This window comes from Cimex lectularius, unplaced genomic scaffold (genome assembly GCF_000648675.2).
Source record: "Cimex lectularius strain Harlan isolate CLEC.00 unplaced genomic scaffold, Clec_2.1 scaffold29, whole genome shotgun sequence".
Classification (NCBI taxonomy): domain Eukaryota; kingdom Metazoa; phylum Arthropoda; class Insecta; order Hemiptera; family Cimicidae; genus Cimex; species Cimex lectularius.
Window position 1 is genome coordinate 2,601,945 of NW_019392675.1, and position 24,399 is coordinate 2,626,343.

A 24,399-nucleotide genomic window follows, 5' to 3' on the forward strand; every position below is an offset into this window, starting at 1 on the left:
TTTTTCTGACCTTTCCAACACTCTGTAAGACCCTTCTTCAGTCCATCTTATCGCAGGAAGACGTGTGTAGTCGTCTTGAGGTCGCCTGGTACAAAGACTTTTTTATTGTTCGACGCGTCTCGTACTTCGGCCATCTGCTGTTTTAAAAGAATGGTAGTTTCGTCCATACCGGATACGGAAGTAGTCAGTGCGAAGAATTCCCCGGGCAATTTCAACGGTTGTCCGTACAAGAATTCGGCAGTATTGAAACCTGTGTCTGCTCGGACTGCCGCTGGTAATCCAAACAATATCGAGTGAAGAATTCTTGTCCACGACGTATTCTCCAGTTGGGCCGTTAGTGCTGTCTTCAGGGTCTTGTGCTCCTTCGTGCCGTTACTTTGGGGTGGTAATGTGCTGTTCTAATTCGCTGAACCCCTAGCAACCTGGTGAGATTGATGAAGAGCTCAGATTCGAACTGGCGGCCGTGGTCGGTAATTATCCTTGCTGGAATCCTAAATCAAGTCACACAATGATTGTAAAACGCTTTGGTGAATGTTGGGGAGACTATGCTGGTTATTGGGATATCCTCTGGCCAATGCGTGTTACGGTCTATCATGGTTAAGCTTGGTGGAAGAGGGCGAATCAAATTTAGATGTACGTGCTCGAGTTTCCGGGCAGCCTCGAAGGTTCCGAGGGGCGTAGCTATGTGTCGTCGTACTTTTGCCCCCTGACAAGATAACAACTTTTCGTCGTTTCCCCGACGTCAAGGTTCATCCCGGGCCAGAAGTAACGTTATCTGACCAGTTTTCGGGAGCATACCTGGGAGGGTACCGGGGTGGCTGAGGTTGTGGTCGAGATCGAATGCTGGTCGTCTAAATGCCAGAGGGAGGTACGGCTTCAGTTTTTTCCTGACGTTTCGAAGAGAAGTTCGGTGTCATTTCCAGGCAGGTTGATACGCTGAAGTCGTAGATGTCTCATTTTTAGTTGTTTACGCCAAAGTAATTAGCGTAAATATTTATGTTTCCGTTGAAATGCTGACCCATTCCCTTGCGCTTTAATCTCTAAACGGGCCGATAAGGGACTGCGTCCGTAACTTGCTCCTGACGGGACTTGTTCTCATGCGACCGAGAGAAACTAATGTCTTGCTTCCTTGCGAACATACGAAGTGTTAAATTCCTTACTTCAAGGCTTAAAAGTTACTTTCAGTTTAGTTTTCTTTTAATTTCAAATCACAGGAGTGATATCCGCCAGCCCAGCCGTCGACAGAAAAGGTTCGTACGGAGCCTAGGAGGAACGGTAGTAATCTAAATCCTCCATATACCTACGAACAAATTGCACAATTGAGGGTGTTGTGCAAACAATTGTATATTGTATGGTGTTGTTTGAGGTGCTGTGCAACTAGTAGTATTTATACTGACGCAGTCGGTAGGACTGATTTTTGAGTTCAGCGTATATGAACCTTATTGTTCTAACAATTGAGAAAATCTGCGAGCTTCAAGTTGATCATCGTTTCTCGGCTGAATACCGGAAAGGCGAAAGAACATCGCAGAGGATCAATCAACAGCACAGATGAGCATATTACAACTTAATTTGTGAGGGAAGATATTTAGTTATTATTGCATTTTTCTAATTCTATACGTTTTGGGTTTTAAACTTAATTTTTCGAAGTGTCCAACTTGGCTGAATTTAAATTCATATTGGACGCTATCCTTGCTATGATGGAAATTCATAGCAGTTACATTTACAGTATTTCATTGTTTATGACACATTTTGTAGAAATAGTGTAGGACCTGAAAAAAGTAGCAAAAGAAGGTAATGTTGATACAAAGAAAAATACATTTCAGTTTCAGTTCACAACAGTGCTGCCACAAAATCTGTGTTTATTCTCGACCTACATTATGGCCAAGTATTTGGCAATATTAAAACCAATCGTGAGTGTTGGCGGGAGGGGCTTTACTGCAATTATTAGCGTACCTCCCAATCCGTTTCCAGGAATTTGAATGTAGGGTTTCTTTATTTGAAGGTGAATTGGAGAGATAATCTAGTAAAAAATATAATTTATAAACAATCAATACTATAATTTTTTTTTTTTTTTTTGGGGGGGGGAATNGTTCAGATCGAGGTAGCGGTAGGTATCGAGGTCAGATTCAGATGGTCGGGGATCAGGTGACGTGCGTGATGTGATGCCTTCGCCGAGGTTATCAGGTTTTTTCAATAGGTGTTCACTTCGCGACAAACATTTAATAGGTTAGGGAACGGAACGAAAACAGCGTAGGTGCGCACAGATCAAAGGTTCGAAAAACACTGCCACTGCCTCCAAGCGAAAAAAACGGGCCTACTAGATATTGTTTGTTTGCAGGGCCAACCGTATTTTAATGCCACTTGTATCACTTATATTAAATCTATGATTGTTTTAACACATGTTGAAAATAAATATATAAACAAAACGGAATAAAATAATAATTACATTTAAATAAATCTAATATTAAACAAATACATTTTTTAGTTCTTAAAACTATTTATTCCGGCGCAAACAGTGAGTAATCTACTATCGAAGGGTCTAGACCTCCTTTAATGCTCAAACCATGTCAAAAATTCTATCTCTTGTAAAACATCACAGGAAAGTGTCGATACAATGAAAGAAATTTACTCTTTAGCAACAAATATAACTGAAAAGTTTATGGTCAACCTTTAGCCTCCAGGATTGGTAGAACACATAAAATATCGCTCTAATTGTTCTGCTGCCACCAATGAAAATGGATGAGCGCAATTGTTATCCATTGTGTCAACTCATTCCTTATTTGTATTGGAGAGCAGATTCTCTGAGGATCCAGATCTCTCTTTTATCTCGGCATCCGTATCGATGCTGAAGTTTTCTTTTAAGAACTTAGAAGAAACAATCACGAAGTTCGATGATTTTTATAAGTTGAATGAGCTTCAATGTGAAGCTGAACTTCGGTACACCAATTGGAAGGAGAAGAGGATTGACGAAGAAGTGCTAAACAGTTGGAAATAGTAGAAGTAATTCAAGAGGCATCCTCCTTCTTCCCATAGATAAAAAAGCTTTAATCATATCTATATCTCACTCTTGTTCTACGAGCACAATTCATAGATCCATCATCACCTTGAGGCGACTTAAAACATGGACAAGATTGACGATGACTGAATCCAGGTTGAACGGACTTTGGCTTTTGAGTGTTAATTGAAAATTGGTATCCGATAAGAAATAATGAATTGAGTTTGCAGTGGTCGACAAATTTTCAGAAAATCCGCCTCGATACTGCCCTGGATAATCCAGGAGACATTCTTACATCTCTACTATTATATCTGCAAATATTTCCTAGTTGCACTTTTGTTTTCTTGGCGAGATTTCATCTTGTGTTCTGCTGAAGTACCTTTAATTTTATTCTTACAAAATAAATCCTGCTCTTTACTTACTAATTTGTTTTTCCTAAAGTTCTTTGTAAAAATATTTGTAGAATCGTTTATATATCATGAATGACTTTTTCATGAAACAGTTGAACCTAAAAAGTTCATGGAATGAAGTTTTTGTTTGTTACGACGCTGTTTATTGCAGTCGGAGGTCCTATCGACTCAGTCATGAAGTCACAATGTTTCTCTCAATAATAAGCAGGCGGGGGCGTCGGTGGCCGCAACGGTTTGTAGGCCGTCCACTGGAGCCGTTTTCGGCTGACAGTTGAAGTCGAAGTAACCATTCGGCCGAATAGGGCCGGATGATCCAAAAGCGAAGAAACGAATGAGAACGCGTCCATTAGAACCAATTCGTTCGGTCGTGTTGGGCCGTGTACGGCCGAAGCACTTTCCGATCCAAATAAAGTTAGATTTTCCAGTCTATTCGGCCGAATGGTTACTTCGACTATATTTTTTTCTTTCCAAAAGGTAGATCGGGGATGAGGCGTACTTCGACTTCAACTATCAACCACGTGACATCAAATGTTCACCATTGTTTAACGCCGTTCTTTGCTTTTTGCTTACCTTTTCGTTTCGTTTTCATTTCGATGGATTGCGAAAAATTGATAAGTGCGATTGAGGAGCAGGCTCTTGGGACATTCGTGATCCACTGAGTGACATCGGAGAGATGTCCAGCGAAAGCTGTGATCAAGGATAGCTTTAGAAATGGAACATCCAAAATTTTTGTTTATTTCTTTCATTCCATTTGTATGCAAACTAAGAATTTTCGAGCAGCAACAAATCTTCGACATCCATTTGGACTGTGTCGTGAACTGACGAAAATCGGCTACAGTGGACGACGGCGTTCGGCTATATTGCCGGTCGTCCGTTTGGTCAAATAGTTCGGCAGTTGAACGGCCGTCGTAGTTCGGTCCAATGGACGAGCAGCCTTATGCGCTCATCACTGTAAGGTAAAGGTCCCGGGTTCGAATCCAGTGGCCCTGCATTCGAACCCGACATACTTACAAATGGTCTTTTTTTCAAAAACACCGGCACCCCGAGGATTGATATAACCTCTGCTGTTGCGAACCCTCGTTAAAAAAAAAAAATTGTAAAAGTATTGTTTCCTGAAGGTCTTAAGATGCAGAAGACCCATGAGTCTTTTTATAATAATAAACGTTTAGACTTAATGTTCCCTCCTGCTGCTGATTTTCACCCCGGATTCATTGACTCAATTTCTCTCATAGAAGTTTAAAAGATGAAGCCTTGTGTATTTAATTCGAGATTGCAATCATAGAGCTTGAGTAAGTTAAATACTTGTTTTATTATTATAATTATCATTTTAGTACTATAGTTATTGTTTGTTGTTGCTGTGGTTCTTGTTATTTTGTTTACCTGATACTTAAAATTGTTTACAACATTGTGATTTATTTTCTTTGTGAAATTGTCTTTGATCGGTATGTGTATATAAATAAATACGTCCATTTCTTCATGTTAGTTTTATCAAGGGGGAACGTTTGTGTATAGAAATTTGAAATGTCTCCAATAGAAATGATATACACGCAGGTCTTTAAATAGTATTCATTGTAAAAATTGAGAGGGCATTGAACTTTACAGAATAATACATATTCATAGTTACTTATATATTCCATAGAGTTCCCGCATCGTTCGATAGAAGAGGACACGAAGGAAAACAAAGTATTAATAAATTAGTTAGTATTCAGCTCGAAAATGAAAGAGGGGGCCTTTGTACGTGTTTGTCATAAAGATCAGAACGTCTTTTCACAAAGACAGCATCGACGTTTCTTTCAAAGCAACAAAATTTGTTCACCTCTGGACCCAAGCACGTTAATGAAAAGGCGATTTTTTGTCAGTACTTGTTATTTTGTTATTGCATAACGATTTCATCTAGATCTCCATATCTGGCATATTTAGCCACATCACACAGTTAAACGTAAATATGACTACGCTGTCATTAGTCAGAGCCGTTTTCTTTTCGATTTACATCCAAATTTTTAGCCACACAAACCCACTCTCACAGCTCAAATGTTAATATTTTAAAACTGTACATCTTGAGCTATCGCAATTTTGTAATTAAATACATTATGGTTTATGAGAGAAATTTAGTCAACGGAGCCGAATGAAAGTCAGAAGCAGGTGGGACATTGTCTAAATGCTTACGAAAAGACTCACGAGCCTTCTACATTTCTAAAACTTCAAGGAACAATAGGTAGTTAAATCATTTGCCACTTTATTGTTCTGAGATACATTGTGATCTCATGCGTGAGTGGGTAGGATCTCCGGCTGCTATAAACAGCTTATTTGGAAAAAAAATAAAGGCAATCTGTAAATTTTTATGGACTTTTTAGTTCCAACTGTTTAATGAAAACGCCATATAGGGTTCCCTGTTCTGTTTCTTAAGATTATTTCCTCACATATTACACTGTACATACTCTGTTTATGTGTATTGTTTGTTATTTGTATATGTATATAATTTGTACGTAATTCAATTATTGTGAGTGTGGGATTAATGTGCAACAAAGGGCAGGTACTCCATCGGTACCTCACCCCCCAGTGAATTCGGGTTTGAAATGACTTCTCTGTTGGTAGCCCCGGTTTAAAAAAGAAAAAAAAACTAAAACCACTAATAAGGATTTATTTTGAATTTCCTAAGGAAAAATTGATTGAACCTTTATCGGCCGATTTTAGTCTCGATGGGTTGGTCTATCAGACGCCATCTTCAGTTACACACACACACACTGCGTATTGCCGAAACGCTTCTGACAGACCAATGTGTTCGGTAAGATTCAAATTGAAGGTTCTTCAGCAGACCACAGATGGAAATCTCACTCTCAAGTGCAACTTGGTAATATTTCCAGATAAGAGAGAATCTGCTTGAACATCTCGAGCAGGTGTCATCTTGCATATACAACAGCATGAGACTGGTTTTTGAGTTCGGAGAGCTTTGATGATTTTCTTCTTGCAATTAGTGTGTGCTTGAAGTGAAAAGAAGTTATTTTTTTAGGAATTATTTTTGATTTTGGTTGTTATCTTTCTGTTTGTCTTTCCCAACTTAAAGAATATAATTTGCCCTCTCACACATGACAAAGGACGTGTTACTATGTGCATTCAGTTCAGACTTCCGACTAGATACAAGCAAGCATGCATTGAGGTGCGCCATTTTTATACGAAACTGTTTTTACCAGTCATCTTGGTCTACAGATGGGTGGGTCCGGCACTAAAGATCATGAGAAACCAAAACAAAATGACAGCCCAACCGAAAGATGATAAGCAGAGCGAGAAGGTCAAAATTCACGAAAAGTGTGAGACTAGCTTTTTTCTTAACAACTACAATTTAACAACACTAACTAGAGGAGAGAAAAAAGACTGTTTTCTTCATATCTTAAATCTTCAACAACCATGGGCGCAGTGTTTACTGGAATCCACATCTGGTTATTAATGCGGATTTTATTGGCTAAAGGTACAAATTATGTGCTTGATTATCGGATATGTCCCAATCTAGGACCTTTTTTAGAGAAAACCCGACTGAAGATGAACAGGTACGGAGTTAAAGCGATAAATAAATTCTTAAGATAAGCCACACATTTTTCTATCAAGGAAAATTTTTCAGTATCTAACAAGTGTGTATTTTTGGATTTATTTTGTCCAAATTTGTAATTGTTAATATTGTTAAATTGTGATCGTCCTCCATGTTGCCTGAGGGGTGGTGGAGCTTCACAATAGTGGACGATTCAAATTTTTAGTCTGTTACACTACAAGGCGTACCGGACAAAACGAAAGACTTAGTGGAGATCAGGAGATGCGACTTAACAGAATCATACACTGAAGATAGCGAAATGCCGTAAAGCTCCTGATAGACCAACCAGCGAGGACAGGTAGAATAAAATGACCGGTAACGACCAAATTTCATATTAATGATTGTTTGAATTTAAATTATTACAGTAAACGTCTACATTTCTTTGTACTTCAATACGTTTTCTTTTAAAAAAACCGTTTGTATATTGTAATATAAATAAATAAACTTTTGCTTTAGTGTGGGCAAGTCAAGTCTGAAACAGTTTTACAGAGCTAGGTTAAATCCTAACATTCTCCCTCTTTAAAAACTAAGCCTGAAATGGTAATAAACATTGTACAAATCTTAACCAGTTCTACATTATAATTTCAAAGCTGTCTAAAATGCCGGAACGACATGTACAGCAAAAACAGGATGTAATGTAATGACTTTTATAGGCTGGGCTGAAGTAAGCGTACCTTGACCCGGTGTGTAGATGGTGATGGTAAGATGTCCTCAGAAACACTGGGAGTCGTTTGCTGTGCGGGTGGCAAAAGGGAGACTGCCGTTGGAAAAGGCATGTCATGAATACAATAATGAGGATCGCCCCTCATGGTCAACTTCATCACAAACTATTTACACCTTACTTCTAATCGTCCAAATTTAAACTGCTAAACTCCGTCTGATAGAAATTAAATTAGAGTTTCTCTTCCTCTCTGTCTGTCTCTCTCACTAGCGCGTTCTCCTTCTCTATCTCTCACAATCTCTCTTTTTTTCCCACGGTTATTGCGTGTTTCTCGAAGACTACGTGGTTTACAGGCGTATTTTTATTCCAATCGAGCCAGTAGGATAATACATCGGATGGATAATACATTAAAACTTTTTTTTTCTTTCGTTTTTCTCGAAAACTGCGTGGTATCGGCCCAGTAGGTCGTTTTACGTCGAACAAATTAAAAAAAAATCCATTTTTTTCTTTGGATTTAGTTTAAGAGCATACATTTTGCTCCCAGCAAGTCGATTTGCATCGAAAAAGAAAATAAAAATTATCGGTTTTTATCGTTTATTTGCTTTTTCTCGTGGTTTAAGAGCGTATCCTATTCAAATTGTCCCAGTAGGTCGTTTTACATCGGGTAATACTATAAAACTTTTTTCAGTTTTTCCCCGTTTTTCTCGAAAACTAAGTGGTTTACAAGCTGAATTCTGGTTGTAATCGACCAAGCAGGCCGTTTTATATCGAATAAGAAAATCAAATTTTATCAATTTTTTTCTCGTTTTCCTGGTTTTTCCCCGAAAATTGCTTCGTTTACTAGGTGAAATATTGTTCCAATCGACCCTGCAGGACGTTTTACATCGAAAAATAAAGAAATAAAAAATATCGGCTTTTTTAATCGTTTATTTGCTTTTTCTCAACAACTGCTTGGTTTACGAGCGTATCAGTAGATACAAAATGCTGGCTCTAGAACAGTTGAAGTGGTGGTGAAGTGATGAGGGGTCTTGGCTATGTATTCTTTGGACCCGATTGCCTGTCTCTGGGAGGTGAAAAAGGGTGAAGTGAGGAGAGGTGTAGATTTTTGAATAATCAATAAATATCATCATTCACACCTGTGGGGAATATGCTTTTATTACGGGTCGAAAACCAACTTCTCGCTTGGATGGATTTCTCATTCTGTAGTAATTACCGTGTTATCGCATTAAAATAACATCGTGGGGTCGTTGATGTAAGAAATGTGGTACCACTCTTTTTTGACGGTCGCGGGTTCGATCCCTGCCTTATCCACTGGTGTTTTTAACAAAGGTGGTCAGTACGTCTTAACAAAGCAACAGTTGAGTTTAATAATTTTTTTTTATAAATTCGTATCTCTTGGTGTTTAAGTCCCCTCACTACGTCAAAGTGGAGATACATCAAGAAGGTTAGTTTGAAATAAATTTCAATGCAATGTCTTTTGGTTTACGGGTATTTTACCACCTCGCCAGTGACCTTATAAACACACATGCCATTACATGAAAATCCTTTCAAATTAACAAAATAATTATAACAAAATAATCCATTTAATCTTTTGTAACGGAAAAGTTTTCTTCTAAAATAAAAAAAAATCTCTTTAAAAATTGCGTAAAACAGTTGAACAATGAAACTAAAAGTTTAAAATCGTTCTAGTAAACTGTTCGTAAATATCCAATTGGCCAATGCGTGGACTCGAAAATGAGTACACATCCGTGCACACACTTCATGCATCAGCAAAATTTAATAGAGAAACAAACTAATTTAATATAATATATATAATTAAAAAAATAGAATATTTACAATACCCACTTCCCACTTTAGAATCCGGTTTCGATTTTTTATCTAAAGCAAAGTATTTTAGTATATTGGATCTAAATCAACCGTATCATCAGTTAACCATTGGATGATGCAAGTAGAAAACACACGGCTTTTTCAACATCAATTGGCACATATGCTTATAACAAAATCCCTTTTGGATTTTACAAGTGCTATGGCTTTTGGTGGATGAAATTTTAGGTGAATTTAAATACAAATTCCTACTTCCATATTCGGATGATCTGCTCATCTATTCGGAGACGTATGAACTCCATCTTAGACATTTGGAACAGGTGTTACGAAGATTGCAACAGGCTAATTTGGCAGTTAATCCAAAGAAATTACAATTAGCGAAAACGGAAATTGAATTCCTTGGACATGTAGTGAAGCACGGTAAAATTACAATAAAAGAGGACAGAATTAAGGCTATAATGAGCATAAAAAGACCACAATCTCCTAAAGAAATTGCCGATTTTATGGGGGCAGTCAATTTTTTTCTAAGTTTATACTCGATTTGGCTGTGGTATCAGAACCCTTAAACGAATTGCGACGCAAGAGATCAGTCATGGAATGGTCACATGGCCAGCAAGATGCATGGGAAGAATTACGCAAAAGAATCACAAAGGCGCCAATATTATTGTTGCCTCGATTTGACAGACCATTCCATTTATATGTAGATGCTGCAAAAGTAGGGATTGGGGCAATGCTGGCTCAAGAAGATGCGGAGGGTAGATCACCCCTACTGCATTTAAGAGCAGATGCCTCAATGCTCACGAACGAAATTATTCTACCTACGAACAGGAGATGCTTGCGATGGTATATGGCGTGGACAAATTCAGAAGTTATCTAGAGATAGGTACATTAGAACTTCATACCGACCATTCGGCTTTGAAAGCTCTCCAAAGTATCACATCTCAGGGTGGAAGATTAGCAAGGTGGATCATGAAATTGATGCCTTTTTCTTACAATGTGCATTAGTTGCCGGGCAAAAAGAACTCGATTGCAGATTACTTATCACGAAATCCTTGTGATCCTCCCGAGAGTCAGCCCAAAGATATCACATATGTTACCGATGTTAACGAAATTGCCAGAAATATTTCAAAATTTTTCCGAGTGTCAACAGGATGATCCTGTAATAAGCAAAATATAGGACGAAATTAAAGCGAATCGACACGAAGGAAAGTACAAAATGATAAATAATAAAGTAATATATTGCTTATCACCTCATAAATGGAGGGTGGTGGTGCCAGAGAAGTTAAAAGGCGTAATTTTTGAGTATTACCACACTTCTGAGATTGGAATGCACGAGGGCATTACCAAAACAATAGCTAAGATTGTTTTTTTCTGGATTGGATTGCGGCGATTTGTAAAGAAAAGGATAGCGCAGTGCGTAGTCTGTCAAAGGTCAAAGGGGGACCAGACAGGGGCAAAAGGCAAATTGTCGTTAGTAAACCGAATGAACGATTATTTATTGATTTGGTAGGGCCGTTGCCGAAAACGAATAAGGGGTTCCAATATATTTTTCTGGCCATTGACGCGTTTTCTAGTAAAAGTAAAATAGACTTTTTAATAATTTTGGTTTTCGGGGTACAATTTGCTCTGATAGCAGCCATTTTTCGTTCAAAAAAGTATAACGACTTTTTGTTTGCTTTCGGGGCGCGAAAACAATACCTGATCAGACATTATCCCAATCCTAGTCTAGCGAAACGTCAGATAAAGAATTTGAAAGCAGCGATTATAGCGTCCCATGCCGAAAATCACTCTCGCTGGGATGAAAACTTAGGTTTTATACAGACTTTTAAGGACTCGACCCTGTGCAAAAGTGCAAAATATATAATGCCCCCGCCCTTTAGCCTTCCCCTCCATTGTATGAGACTGGCAGGACATTGCCTCTGGCCCTGTAAAGAATGCTTTTTGTACAACACTCGTAAATTTGTCAAAAAATCATCAATCCGCAACACTCACTAAATATGTGTCGTTTTCAGTGGTGTATGACTTTGACTCAAGCATCCATATTTTATAGATGTTTTTCCCTTCCTCATTTGTGTTTTGNTTTGACAAATTTACGAGTGTTGTACAGTAAGCATTCTTCACAGGGCCAGAGGCAATGTCCTGCCAATCTCATACAATGGAGGGGAACGCTAAAGGGAGGGGGCAATATATATTTTGCACTTTTGCACAGGGTCGAGTCCTTAAAAGTAGGGCATTAGGCGGATGATGAAAAGCAGGCAGAGCACCAATGGAGTGGGCACGTCACTACGGAAGAATATACGTTTTAAACGTGCTGTTGAATTTAATATTTTATTCCTTATGCCTCGTCTACTCGGCTGTAATTTTATTTACAATAGTTTTCCATTATTTAAGAAAACCCTCAAAATATTCCTGGACTGTGAAAAACCGTGCCAGACCACAGGCCCTTGAGAATCCTCACTTTGGAACACACAAGTTCATTCAACTTCAGGTAAGAAAGAAGCTTAATCCTTTAACGTTTGTGGTATTTACTATTTACGACTTGCATTTTTTTGTGTGAATATCTCGTTTCAATTTATCCCTTTGATCTTAATATTTATCAGAAAATATTTTACTTTTATGCCTCATAAAAAAGTTAATTACCAACGAAGTTCATTAATTTTTTTGCCAATATTGTCTTGTTTAAATCTTCTTTTCATACATTCCAACTTGGAAAAAACCCGCATGAAATAAATATTTTGTATAAAAAGTTATCTAGAATGAGATGGGAATGATATTTATTTACACGCTATGTTATCTTGTCCGTCGTGTTACCTCTTCGTCGTAAACATTAAATTGACCAAGTTTACAACATTCAAACTGCTGAGGAGCATGTTGTAAAGGTCACGGAATACCAAATTCGTATTCTTGTGTATAGGAAACATGTTTATTATTATGTTCCCTTTACGAGTTCACGTTTATAATTATTGGTCAAATTGTTTATATTTTCTCTAGTGTTTTCGTACGTGATGTTCTTTATCATTACTGCGTAGTCATCTTGTTTCTATCGTTCAAAAATGACCAATCAAAATTGACCATCAGAGTTGTTGCTCATTTTAGGTCAGTAACGTTCAGTTCGTTTTGAAAACTGTGTTTATTTACCCTTATGCCTTCATTTTCATTTATAACTGTTCATTGTTCGCTTGATTGTTTTTATCGTCAAATTTCTTAATTGGACAAGTTTGATATTAATTTTCATTAAATTCAACGGTCATTACACATTATTCTTTGAATTCAACATGAATTCCCATGATAACAATCAAACCAAATATGTATTTCTACAGTATAAAATATAGAACAATGTTACTAATAATAACATATATGTATTTAGTAGTCATAATTGACGGTGTTGATTATTTTAATTAATTATACATTTTATCTAAGGTCTTGTTTGATATGAAAAGGAGAGGCGTTACATATAACCATATTTGAGTAGATTTTAAGGTGCCATTTAAAAGAACAAGAAATTATCGAAACAAGAAAATGGAAAAGTTTTTAGTGGAACTTAATATTCTTTATTAGGAAGTATTAAAACAACAGATTTGTAAGGAAATTTCTCATTTCGCAATTCTTGGATATAAATAAGTTGTCACCGAGCTGTGCGTAACGGTACTCGCCGGTGGTTTATTGCAGGGAAGGTCTACAAAAGTACCTTTTACAGTTTGCTAGCCTTGTGAATTGTTATTGATGTTTATTTATTTATTTTTTCTCTTTTTCTATTAACGCTGTTCAGGTGCTTTCACGTTAGGCGAGTTGACACCCGGGCATGCTCTGGAAACTTAAGGGCATCCTTACATTTACGTATTACCGTATCGTAAAATCTTTATCGATCCTGCAAGGTTGTCTCCAGTAATTCATGGAGCGAGAATTTGCAGACGTACAAGTTGGGTTTAGAAAAGGCAAAGGATCCTTGTTTCTGAAAAATATCTATTTTTATTTTATTGACAATTATAAAGCCTTTAACTCCCGCGGTGTTGGGTTCAATTCCCACAGGCGCCTGTGACTTTTTTCCTGACGCCTAAGGGGACCGGAGGCCGAAATGAAAATTAACACGGCATTCATCAATGGTGGTAGGGGGCGGGATCGGATCTCAGTGACACTGAATTTGCTCTCGACCCCCTTCGAAAATGAATTTGTTGAAAGAACATCGGCACACCGGGAGCTCAATTCACACACACATAGCCCACAGAAATGGAGCCAGGAAGGAGTAATAAGCTAGAGAGCTGCAGGGGAAACTTCTCCAGTCCTGGTATCCATCACAATGAAGAAAAAAGCCTTTGACTGTGTGGATCACATAAATTGTGGCAAGTTCTTGGTGGTATATACCAAGTCATCTTGTCTGCCTCCTTTCTATCTGTCGATTTCTATCTGTATAAATAGCAACGGTAAGAACAGAGCAGAGTAAGGCAGGGTTGTGTACTCTCACCCTACCTATTCAACCTGTACCCAGAACACATCCTGCTGGACGTGAGGAATTGGAGTTAACATCGCTGGAAGAAATATTAAAAATCTCATATATGTAAAAGATACCACATTGATTGAGGAAAAATTGAGGAGCCTTCTGACGAAGGTGAAAGAAGAAACTACAAAAGCTGGGTTGAAGTTAAACTTTCTTAGAAGGAGAGCAATGGCAAATCTTGATAAAATAGTTGAGAGCAGAGACACACTGATAACAAAAGTCCGCTTAGTTAAAGAAATGGTATTCTCAGCAATAACCTATGGCTGCGAGTGCTGGAACATAGGGAAGGCTGAGCAAAGGAAGCAGCTTTTGAACTGTGGTGTTGGTTAGGGATGGTTGGAGGAAGATTCTGAGAGTGCCTCGGACTGCAAAAAGACAGTATACCTGGTGAAGAATCTGATGCCAACCACGGGGGAATTAGAGGTGGTGAAGGTTGTCAGGTGGCCGCAGATGTGGCGTGGGTTGGTCCATGAAGTCACTGAGAGTAGGAAACGACTAAACGAATCTTACCTATCCGATGGTACGAGTTGGAACATCTTTTTAACCCATTCACTATGCCGAATCGGGTGTTTCGCAAGGTCAACCCTTCGCTACCCTATCCCTCTCCTAGCAACTAATGTCGTCCGTTGTTTGGGACTTTACAGCGAGAAAAGACTTACTTTGAACCTCCATACTAAACTCAAAAGAACAACAGACGATATAAGCTACTCAAACGACTGCTTGTCAACAAATCGAAACTCTCACTAAAAAACTAAAACTACTCGTACATATCGTTGCTATAACCAATCTTGACGTACGGAATTGAACTGTGGGGTTTAACAAAGCTTCCAACCTACAAAGAATCCAGTCACTCCAGTCAAAAAATCTTTGAGCCATTGCTCAAACTCCCTACTTCGTATCCAACACTTCCAAATCCCATTCGTCCTCGAAACCGGAAGAAATCGATACAGAAGCCGCCATAAAATATTCGAAACTTAGCCCAACACTTTTCAACCCAAACTCCCTCCGATAATCTTAAAAAGGCTCCTAAAACGCCGATAGATCGCGATTTCCTCCGTAGTGAGGAAAGTGAATAGTGCTGTGAAAGGAGTGTAAACATTTTTATTTAATATCGTTATTCTGATTAATAATTGAGTTTTTATACATTTTTTCTTGTTTTTCGAAGGGAAGTTTTCTGTAAATAAATCTGTATAACCAGAAAATTGTAAATCCAAGAACGTACTGAAGGGAGAACAAGTCTTCACTTTTTTAGTCAGTTGTTCTCACGTCGCTAGTACCCACGAACGTACCTTCTGCTCTCACCTTTCCAGTCAGCTTCCAGTTCAGTAAGCACGAACGTCAGGATCCAGTTCAGCTGTCCACTGGTACAAGCAAACGCTCCATTTTTAGCAGGACATCGCAGCACTCCGTTCGTCCAAATTAGTGTGTCTTTTTGCTATACATAGTCTTTCAATATTTAGTCAAATCTGGCCCGCATTCAATCAACAAGCCACACTTCTTCCCTGGTAGCGCCAAGACTTGGAGCGTAGATACTTGTATAACATTTGTCTACATTCATATTGTTATAATACAACATTTTTGTTGAAAATTAAGTTGTTTGTAGCGTTTTGGCGTTTAACATTATTTTTATTTATTTATTTTAATAATAAATCCTTTTATATTAATTAGTACTAAAAATTCGACGGCAAAAGTGGTTTTATTTGTCTTTATTTAAACTAAACTTTTGTTGATAGTTCTTAATTTTCGACCACGATAACATAAATCACCAGCCTTAAAATCTTCAAGAAATACAGCTTCGGTTTGGTTTTTACAGAATGTGAAGTTGCACTACGTGGAAGCAGGGGTGAAGGAAAAACCCTTGATGATTTTTATACATGGCTTTCCGGATTTTTGGTATTCTTGGCGTCATCAGATCAAACAATTTGCTCAGGATTACTGGTTTGCATTTGGATTACATATGAGCTTATTTAGATTTTATTAATGTTTTCTGGTTTAGTTGTTTTTTTTGTAACACATTGCAGGATTATAGCGTTAGACACAAGAGGATACGGAGATTCAGAAAAGCCTAAAGGAATTCAGTTTTACAAGTTAAACTATCTTATTGACGATTTGAAAAACCTGATCGACGGGCTAGGTAATCACACTAAAATATATTGAAAATGGATCAATTAATTTGTGTTTAATACTGGTTTAATACTTCACGTTTCTGGTACGCCCTTCGAGTCGTGCAATTTGGGGAGGGTCGTGTCCACTGATTACCTGAGTGGCATTGTGTAGCTCTGAGCACAGATTCTCAATGGATCCTCTCAATGAAAGGGTGTCATTCTTTGGCTCCACATAGAGAGCGAGTAGGAATGCAACCCGACATTGAATCTTTCGGTTCCATATTCCCTATTTGTAGAGAAACAGAGGCATTTCTGTAGATACACATTTTTTATTGCAGCTTGGCTTACTATTGTATATAATATAGCAAGTTTGCTTATAGATGTATTCTTTGTCAATTGTTTCATAAGAATATATTTGTAAGTGTGAATGTGTTTGCGTACAAGAGCGTCTGTGGCGGAATATCAAATACTCCATCTACCCTCAATTAGACTAGTGTATGTGCAGTAATGAGGTATTAGTGGAACCGAAACCGATAAATAAATATTAACAGAACATTATAGTATTATATTTTACACAGGATAGTAGTAATGAAGAAGATGGAAGAAGAATGAGATACCTCAGCACCAAAGTGAGGATATAGAGTCTCCAGGTGATTAGGACGTACTTGACATCACCATGCAACTAAAGAAAAACAAAGCCCTGGGCTCGATGGACTACAGGCTGAGTATTTGAGACGGGGATTCTATCTGGAAGTGTGAAAAATAGCATTACATTATGGGGTGGAAAGCGGAAGAATTTAGGACAAGAATAATGTATATACATACACACAAAAAGAACGATGTCCTAGATTGTAATAACTGCAGAGTCAACATCTTACTTCCTACGGCATACAACGCTTTCTCTAACGTCCTGAACTCCAAACCCCATCCCTACGTCAATAAAACAGACAATACAAGTGCGGTTTCATTAAGTCAAGGAGCTCTAAGACAAGGAGATATACTAGCTTGCACGCTGTTCACCCTGCCTGTTAGAAATGCAATCAGCGACGGCCGAATACAAACAACAAACACAATATATTCAAAAAGTGTGTAAATCCTAGCCTATGCCGACGATATATGTGCCATTGGAAGATCATTGCGGCAATGACGGACGCATTCACCTCATTAGAGACAAAACAAAATATATGACAACAGATAACCGACAGGCTAATCCAACCATACAAACCGGCAGATACAACTTTGAAAAAATTAATAAGTTCCAATATCTAGGACTAGTGATAAAGGCAGATAATGACATAAAACAGGAAGTAACGCAGAGACTCATTACTGCGAACCCATTCAATTACGGACTCCTGAAATACATGAAGGGCAAGGTGCCGAAATCAACAAAGGTAGCCTTATACAAAATTCTCATACCTGATTCTCTACCTGTCCTGACATACGGATCAGAAACATGGACGATGACTAAAAAGCTGTGGAAAAGAAACTAGTGTTTGAGAGAAGAGGGGTGAGGAATATTTACGGTCCAATTAAAGATATTAATCAATGGAGGATAAACTCACTGACTTTATACAGCTAGGTGGACGCCATCAAGCACATTCAGTTATCAAGAAGGGGCGATACATATCACACGGATAGACGAAAATTCAATCCCGAAGAAAGTATTAAACGCCGAACCAGCCGAAGGGTGGAAACGAGGAAGACCAAACCCAAGGTGGTTGATTGTGTAGGTGGTGATATCAGAAGAACTCTAGGATTCGAAACAGAGAGCAGTTCTTGAAGCAACGAGGACCCAGTAATGTGTTTTAGCGCTAAGGATGATGATGATGATGAGTGTGATAAGTATAAAGAGTAATGAAGTGGGTTTAAGTTAAAATTGCATGCGTAGGGGGTTGAAATTAGTCAGCATTAGAAATATCGACTGCTTTTTCTCTCACGAACACTGGATCTTGGTGGTCTTGAAGAAAGCAAATTGAGTTGTTACTGCCAATTTTGAGACCTATTTTAAGGTCATCAACAAAGCAAAACAATATTAAATATATCTACAGATTGACATAATTAGGTTTTTACAGGCGATTTCTAGTTTCCTTCAGGTCCTTAGGTCAGGCGTCAGACAGAAGATACGTTTAAAATTGTCACATGCGACTAAGCGGTATTAATTTTGTTTCATTATTTTTCAGAACGAAAAAAATGCATTTTAGTCGGACACGATTGGGGAGGAGTTATTTTATGGCTTTTCACTATGAGATATCCGTCCATGGTGGAAAAATACATCGTGCTCAATACGCCTCATCCGAAAGCGTACAGGGAGCTTGTTTGCTCCAGTTTTAAACAGTTTAAATCATCTTGGTACTATAAACATAAGAAATATTTTTTCATTAAACAAGATAGTAGGATGACGAAAGGGATTTTTATTTTTCAGGTATATCTTTTTTTATCAGATGCCTTTCTTTCCTGAATTTTGTCTGAGGATGAACGACATGGAGTGTTTCCGCTATATTTTCACGAACGACACAAAGAAGAATTATATTCTAAATGAAGGGGAAACTGAAGCTTATAAATTCATTTTTGGTAAACCAGGTAAAAACATTGTAAATTCTGATCGTTTTGGTCTGTATATTTTCTCTCTGTTCTGTGGACAGTCTGGTTTGGGCATTTTCTCATATTCAATGAGTGACTGCATGTTTTCTCCCGCATTTGTCTTTTTGAGTGTTCTGGAGAAATAAATAATTAAATAGCCAAGGTATCAGGTTATGCACATTTGCTGTTCAAACTGTTTTGAGCATTTTCTCTATTCAGTTAATATCCTTATGTTTTTATTTGCGTTCGTCCCTTTTGCAGGCTCTGAGTAAAGAAAAAATGAAATAGGTAAAGAATTATTACTGGTAACACACTTGCAAGTTCTGGTTTAGTACAGCAGGTAAAAACAATAGTTCTTTTAGTACCCATTATGGGTCTTAGCGAAACAGACCTAGGAGCTGCGATTCTTTCCAGGGACGATGCAGGCTCCACCGCTTCATCCCGTGTTGCACAGAAGAAACGGTCTACCCCTACGGGAAATTCTCCTAATACAACTAAAGGGTTCATAAGAACAAAGGCTGAAATGCCAAAAAACTCAATGACTGTTAAATTCCCAGTACCATCAAGGTACCGACATCTCAGCCAACTTCAGCTGTGGCATCACGTGCTTGTACCTACCACCTACCACCTCGACTTCATTGCCATTGATGGACCGAGCAAATATGCCTTGTTTTATTACGACGAATCCTTTTGCACCCCTATCTTGCCTGATGAGGACGAGACAAGTGAAAACCAAAATAATTCAAAAAGAGAAACCACAACAACAAGCCACCACCAATACATGTAAAAAAACATTACTAATTATGTGTGGTGTCTAGTGACCGTTAGCCAATGATTATTAGGAGTGTAGTCCGCATCTCACGATCGAATAGTCATACTATTTATGTCCAATATGCGATGCATTAACCCAACCTATCGGAGTTAAGTAGTTAGAGTTTTACGTGCAGAGAAAGCAAACACCAAAGACATCTTTGCTAACCCATCAGATGATTACAGAGCCAACGTCAAGTACCTGATCTCACAAAAAGCTGAGCACCACACCTACTAGTTAAAAGAAGGCAAAGCGTAGAGTTTTTCTTCGCACCTTCATCATTACACCAACTGGTATCATTAAAAAGGAACCGGTAGGCCTTGGGTTTACAGTTCGTAACTTAAAAAGTCCAACCACCAAAGAGACACTGCCACTGTTTTTCGGTGATTTGGAGAAAACTCAGAAAACTGAAGAAATTCACACTTTTATGCACCTCGAATTCATAGCCATTGATGGACCGAGCAAATATGCCTTGTTTTATGACGGCGAACCTTTTGCACCGCTATCTTGCCTGATGAGGCAGGCAATGAGATAAGTGAACATCAAAATAATACAAAAAGAGAAACAACAACAACAAGCCACCACCAATACATGTAGAAAAACATTACTAATTATTAATACTAATTATTAGGGTGAAAGTGGACGAACCACACAAGAAGAGGATCATTCCTCAGTGCACGCGTTGCGAGGAATATAGGGACATAAATTCATATTGTAACCACTTTCCGAAATATGTGAAGTGTGAAGGTCTCACCTAACTTACAATTATGAATTGTGTGCCTAATTTGTCATCCGACATTTTCCAACACAACCTTTTCACAACCTACACAACCTAATACCTACAAGTCCATCGCACAAGCAGTGAAGGATATTCAACAACAATCTCTACCTCCATACATCCCCACTTCCTCTAAACTCTTCTGATATCAAGTCCTTCATCATAACCTTCCTGAATGACTTTAAATCACTCCTAACTCCCCTGATAACCATTCTTACAACTGTATTGAACGGAATCCTGCCTAAACTATCTCGATAATTCCTTCTTCTCAACAATCCTGAGTTATACTTCTATGGATTGCCAATGGCTTTAGAGCCCATAAACAAGAACTTGACGTATTGCTTCATGAAAAACGTATGTGGCACTGATTACGGAAACCCACTTTACCAATACTCCACACTTCTCAAAAAACGATTGCCTGACCTATCGGACTGACCATCCTGCCAAAAGAATCCTTATTCGTAATTACCTGTCTCACTTCCTCAACCCAAGCGATCTGACTCCTAAATGTTCACTTCCGTCATCTTAAGCACATTTTTCCCCTTGAAATTAGCAGCTTTGTATTGTCCTCCCAACAAACCATTCCCCAATCAGCAATTCCTTTCATTTTTCCCATCTCTAGGTTCTCCTTTTCGAAGCGGGGACTACAACGCCAGCACCCACAGTGGGAATGCCTTCTTTCCAACCCCCGTGGGCGGGCGGACTCTTCTCCAAGCACTATCCACAATATCCTATCCCTTTATTTTCTCCTAAGGTCCTACCTATTGGCCTACTTCTCCCCACAAACAACCTGATATTGTAGATTTTTTATTACATCTGGTATTTCAACTTCTCACATAGACATTCTGACTTCTCAAGACTTAACTTCTGACCATAGCCCAGTTCTACTAACCCTGAATTTCCAACCACTACTGATCAGACGACCACCCTTTTATTACAGGACCTGTTGACTGGAACATGTTCCGAGACATCATAGTTAGAGATATCAATATAAGTACCAACCTAGACGATAGAAGATATCGATGCTTCAGTAGAGCACCTAATTAAGACTGCGATTCCACAACAACCTTTGACATCACGGCAGGACTTACTCTTACCTCCTTACATACGATTACTCCTGACTGAAAAAGTAAAGCTTAGGGCTAGGTGGCAAAGGTACCCATCAGACCACCAACTCTTCAATAAACTTACGAAACTTCTCAAAAAAGAACTATACGTATTCAAATCAGCACTATCAACAATACACTCTTCTCTGAAAGCTAAATATAAATCTCTTTTGTACTGCACCAGGAAGATACTATCTTACGAGGACATTTCACCTCCGCTTCGTGACAATAACTTTTTCTGGATTAGAATTGGCTCTGAAAAAGCGAACCTTTTCGCTTTTTTTTTGTTTACTCCGCACACCGAGACAACTATGACCAGACGCACACGTTGACTGTGGAACAAAACTGAACTGTACCATTACAACTTCTATTGCCACCTAAAGCCTTCAGTCCTTCCGACAATGTGTTTGCCATAAAAAACTAACCTAACAAAGCCCCTGGATACGACCTAATTACCCCTAAAGTGTTGCGAAGCTTACCTAGAAAAGGAATACTTTACTTGACATACATATAAAACTCAGTTCTTCGGACAACTTTCATCCCACTTCACGCTGTAATAAAGTAAGAATGATCCCCAAACCTAACAAACCAGTCCCACTTCCTAGTTCCTATCGCCCCATCAGTCTCCTTTCCGTTCTAGCGAAAATCCTTGAAAAACATCCTTTCATTCCCTATACTTCAGGATGCAAAAACCTCGCCATCCCATCAGTTTGGGTTCCGCTCACTTCACTTCATTGTCCATCAGGAGCACCGTATGTTTTGCCGTTTCTCTTGAGCGAAAACAGTATCGTAGGTGTCTTCCTAGACGTAGCCCGGGCATGGCATCCGGGTTTGTTGCGGAAACTCAAGAAATTTTTTTCTCAGTACCTTTTACCTTATCCTCCGATCCTATCTAACAGATCGATATTGCCGTGTCTGTCAAGGAATATCCCTTTCCTTTTATATTACGGTAAAATCTGGAGTCTTGCGAGAAAGTATCCTTAGCCCGATCCTCTTTACAATATACACTGCTGACTTCCCACTTTTCCAAACACATCTCCACATTTTCCGACGACTATCCTCTTTTGTCACTCCAACCCATCTGTTGTAAGCTCACTTTCGCACTAAGAACATCACTTTGTTCTCCATTACGACTGAATCACATACTGATACCGACTGCTGACATAATACGATACCTGGGTCTGTACATTGATAAAAGATTGACGAGGAATCCACACACTAGCCTGAAACGACAACACATTAGTCGTTACAAACTCTACTGAGGCTACTTGATCAACCATCTCACCTAACCCTTAACAACATTTACACAACTCTCATTTTTCCGGTATGGACCTACGGAATGGAAGTTTGAGACTCAACCAAGCATTTCAATCCATCCCGTATCCAGTCTCTCCAATCCAAATACCTAAGAAAAATCCTTAATAATCCATTCCACATCTCCAATAAAATCACACAGTGTTGTCAGTTTTTCACACTTCACACGTCCATATTCCATTCATTCACGACCTTGTAAGAACACGTTATCAGAAATTCCACAATCCCCTTTCTAAACACCTAAACCCCCCCTTCCAACAATTTTTCACATTAACCCTTCCTAGAAATTCCACGACGGCTGAAGAGGGCCCAGGGATTTGCTTCAGTGGTGTGTATGTGTTTGATTATCATGTTAGACAATGAATGGTCGAATTTACTTATTGTAACGAAAGTTGTCGGTGTAAATAACAATAATAATAATAAATAAATCTTTTAATGTAAGTCTGATCTGATATTCTCGCAGTACTTTTAATTTTTTTAAATTTAAAGTACGTATTGCAATATGTCACCTTATTTACGTTAATGAGCTGGATTTACAAATGACATAGATCATGTGTCGTGAGGGGTGTTAATAACCATTGTAATTCTCCCAACTATAAGCGAAGACTAATCCTCGTTTCGTCGGACACCAGGCCATCTCCTCCTCTTCAATCGTCTAGTGAGATTGATTGTAAGCGTGGTTTCTATTGGATAAGGCTTGGGCAACTTGATTGGGGTGAGAGGAGAGTTTATTTTGAAAAGTGGAGATTATTTTTGCACGAAAGAGATTTTGAGGCCATTACGAACATTGTAGACGTAAAAAGGAACATTGACTATGGTCCTGAGGACTTTGGTTTGGAAGGACTGTATTCTTTGGATGTTGGAAGAGGCTCTGCTCCACTGTTCTAGTCTATACGTCCAGATTAGGTTTTAGTATTGCCTTGTAGATTGTAAGTTTGTTTTTTGTTGAAAAGTTAGCTTTTCGTGACAGTAGTCTGTAGAATAATTTGAAGTGCCTGTTTAATTCCTGTCGTTTTAGTCGTGAGTGTTGGCTCCAGATTAGTCTTGAGTCTATATAGAGCCGAAGGTAGCGGACGCAGTCGGTTTTTGGGATGGGAGTATTATTGAGGAATATTGAATTAGGATTTTCGCTTCGAAGAGTGAATAGATATCTGAGTGCTTTTGCTTTCATTAAGCTTTATACACCAGTGTTTCCTCCATTCGGCTATTTGCAAGGCCCCTCTGAAGCAATTGAAAATATAAATAAAATCAATTTTGTTTTCAGGTGCATTCACGTTTCCTGTCAATTACTATAGGGCAAACTTCAGTATTACGCTGCCGCCTCAAGAAATCGCCAAAAGCTTGCCTGACGATTTTCCCAAAGGTTTGCTTATTTTTGGAGAAAACGACAAGTTACTCGCGGCACGAAGGCTTGTTGAAAAGTCAAAAGAATTCGTACCAAATTTAGAAACCCTACTGATCTCTGACGCTTGCCATTTTGTGCATCAGGAAGAACCTGACAAAATAAACACAGCGATGCGACATTTCTTCCAAGCTGAATAACTTGAAATTGATAAAAGAAGTGACATTAAAATTAAATATTTTATTGTTTATATCCATCAACGTGCTGTTACAAGTGAATTATTATACTTATACCGCAAAAGAAAAAATAATAAATTCTTTTATCCAGTATATACACGTATAATTATTTTGTAAAGAATAAAACTTTTTTTTGTCATGCCCTTCATTTACAACTTA

At 38.4% G+C, this 24,399-nt stretch overlaps 1 protein-coding gene across 1 annotated transcript; it reads left to right on the forward strand.

Moving 5' to 3' along the window:
* Window positions 1-11,685: 11,685 nt before the first annotated feature.
* On the forward strand, window positions 11,686-24,333 carry LOC106668953 (epoxide hydrolase 4-like). Its single transcript, XM_014398173.2, has 6 exons — window positions 11,686-11,961; window positions 15,782-15,906; window positions 15,990-16,102; window positions 18,254-18,422; window positions 18,496-18,653; window positions 23,927-24,333. The coding sequence occupies exons 1-6, from the start codon at window positions 11,740-11,742 to the stop codon at window positions 24,202-24,204; spliced, it is 1,065 nt and encodes a 354-aa protein (XP_014253659.1). The 5' UTR covers window positions 11,686-11,739; the 3' UTR covers window positions 24,205-24,333.
* Window positions 24,334-24,399: the final 66 nt, after the last annotated feature.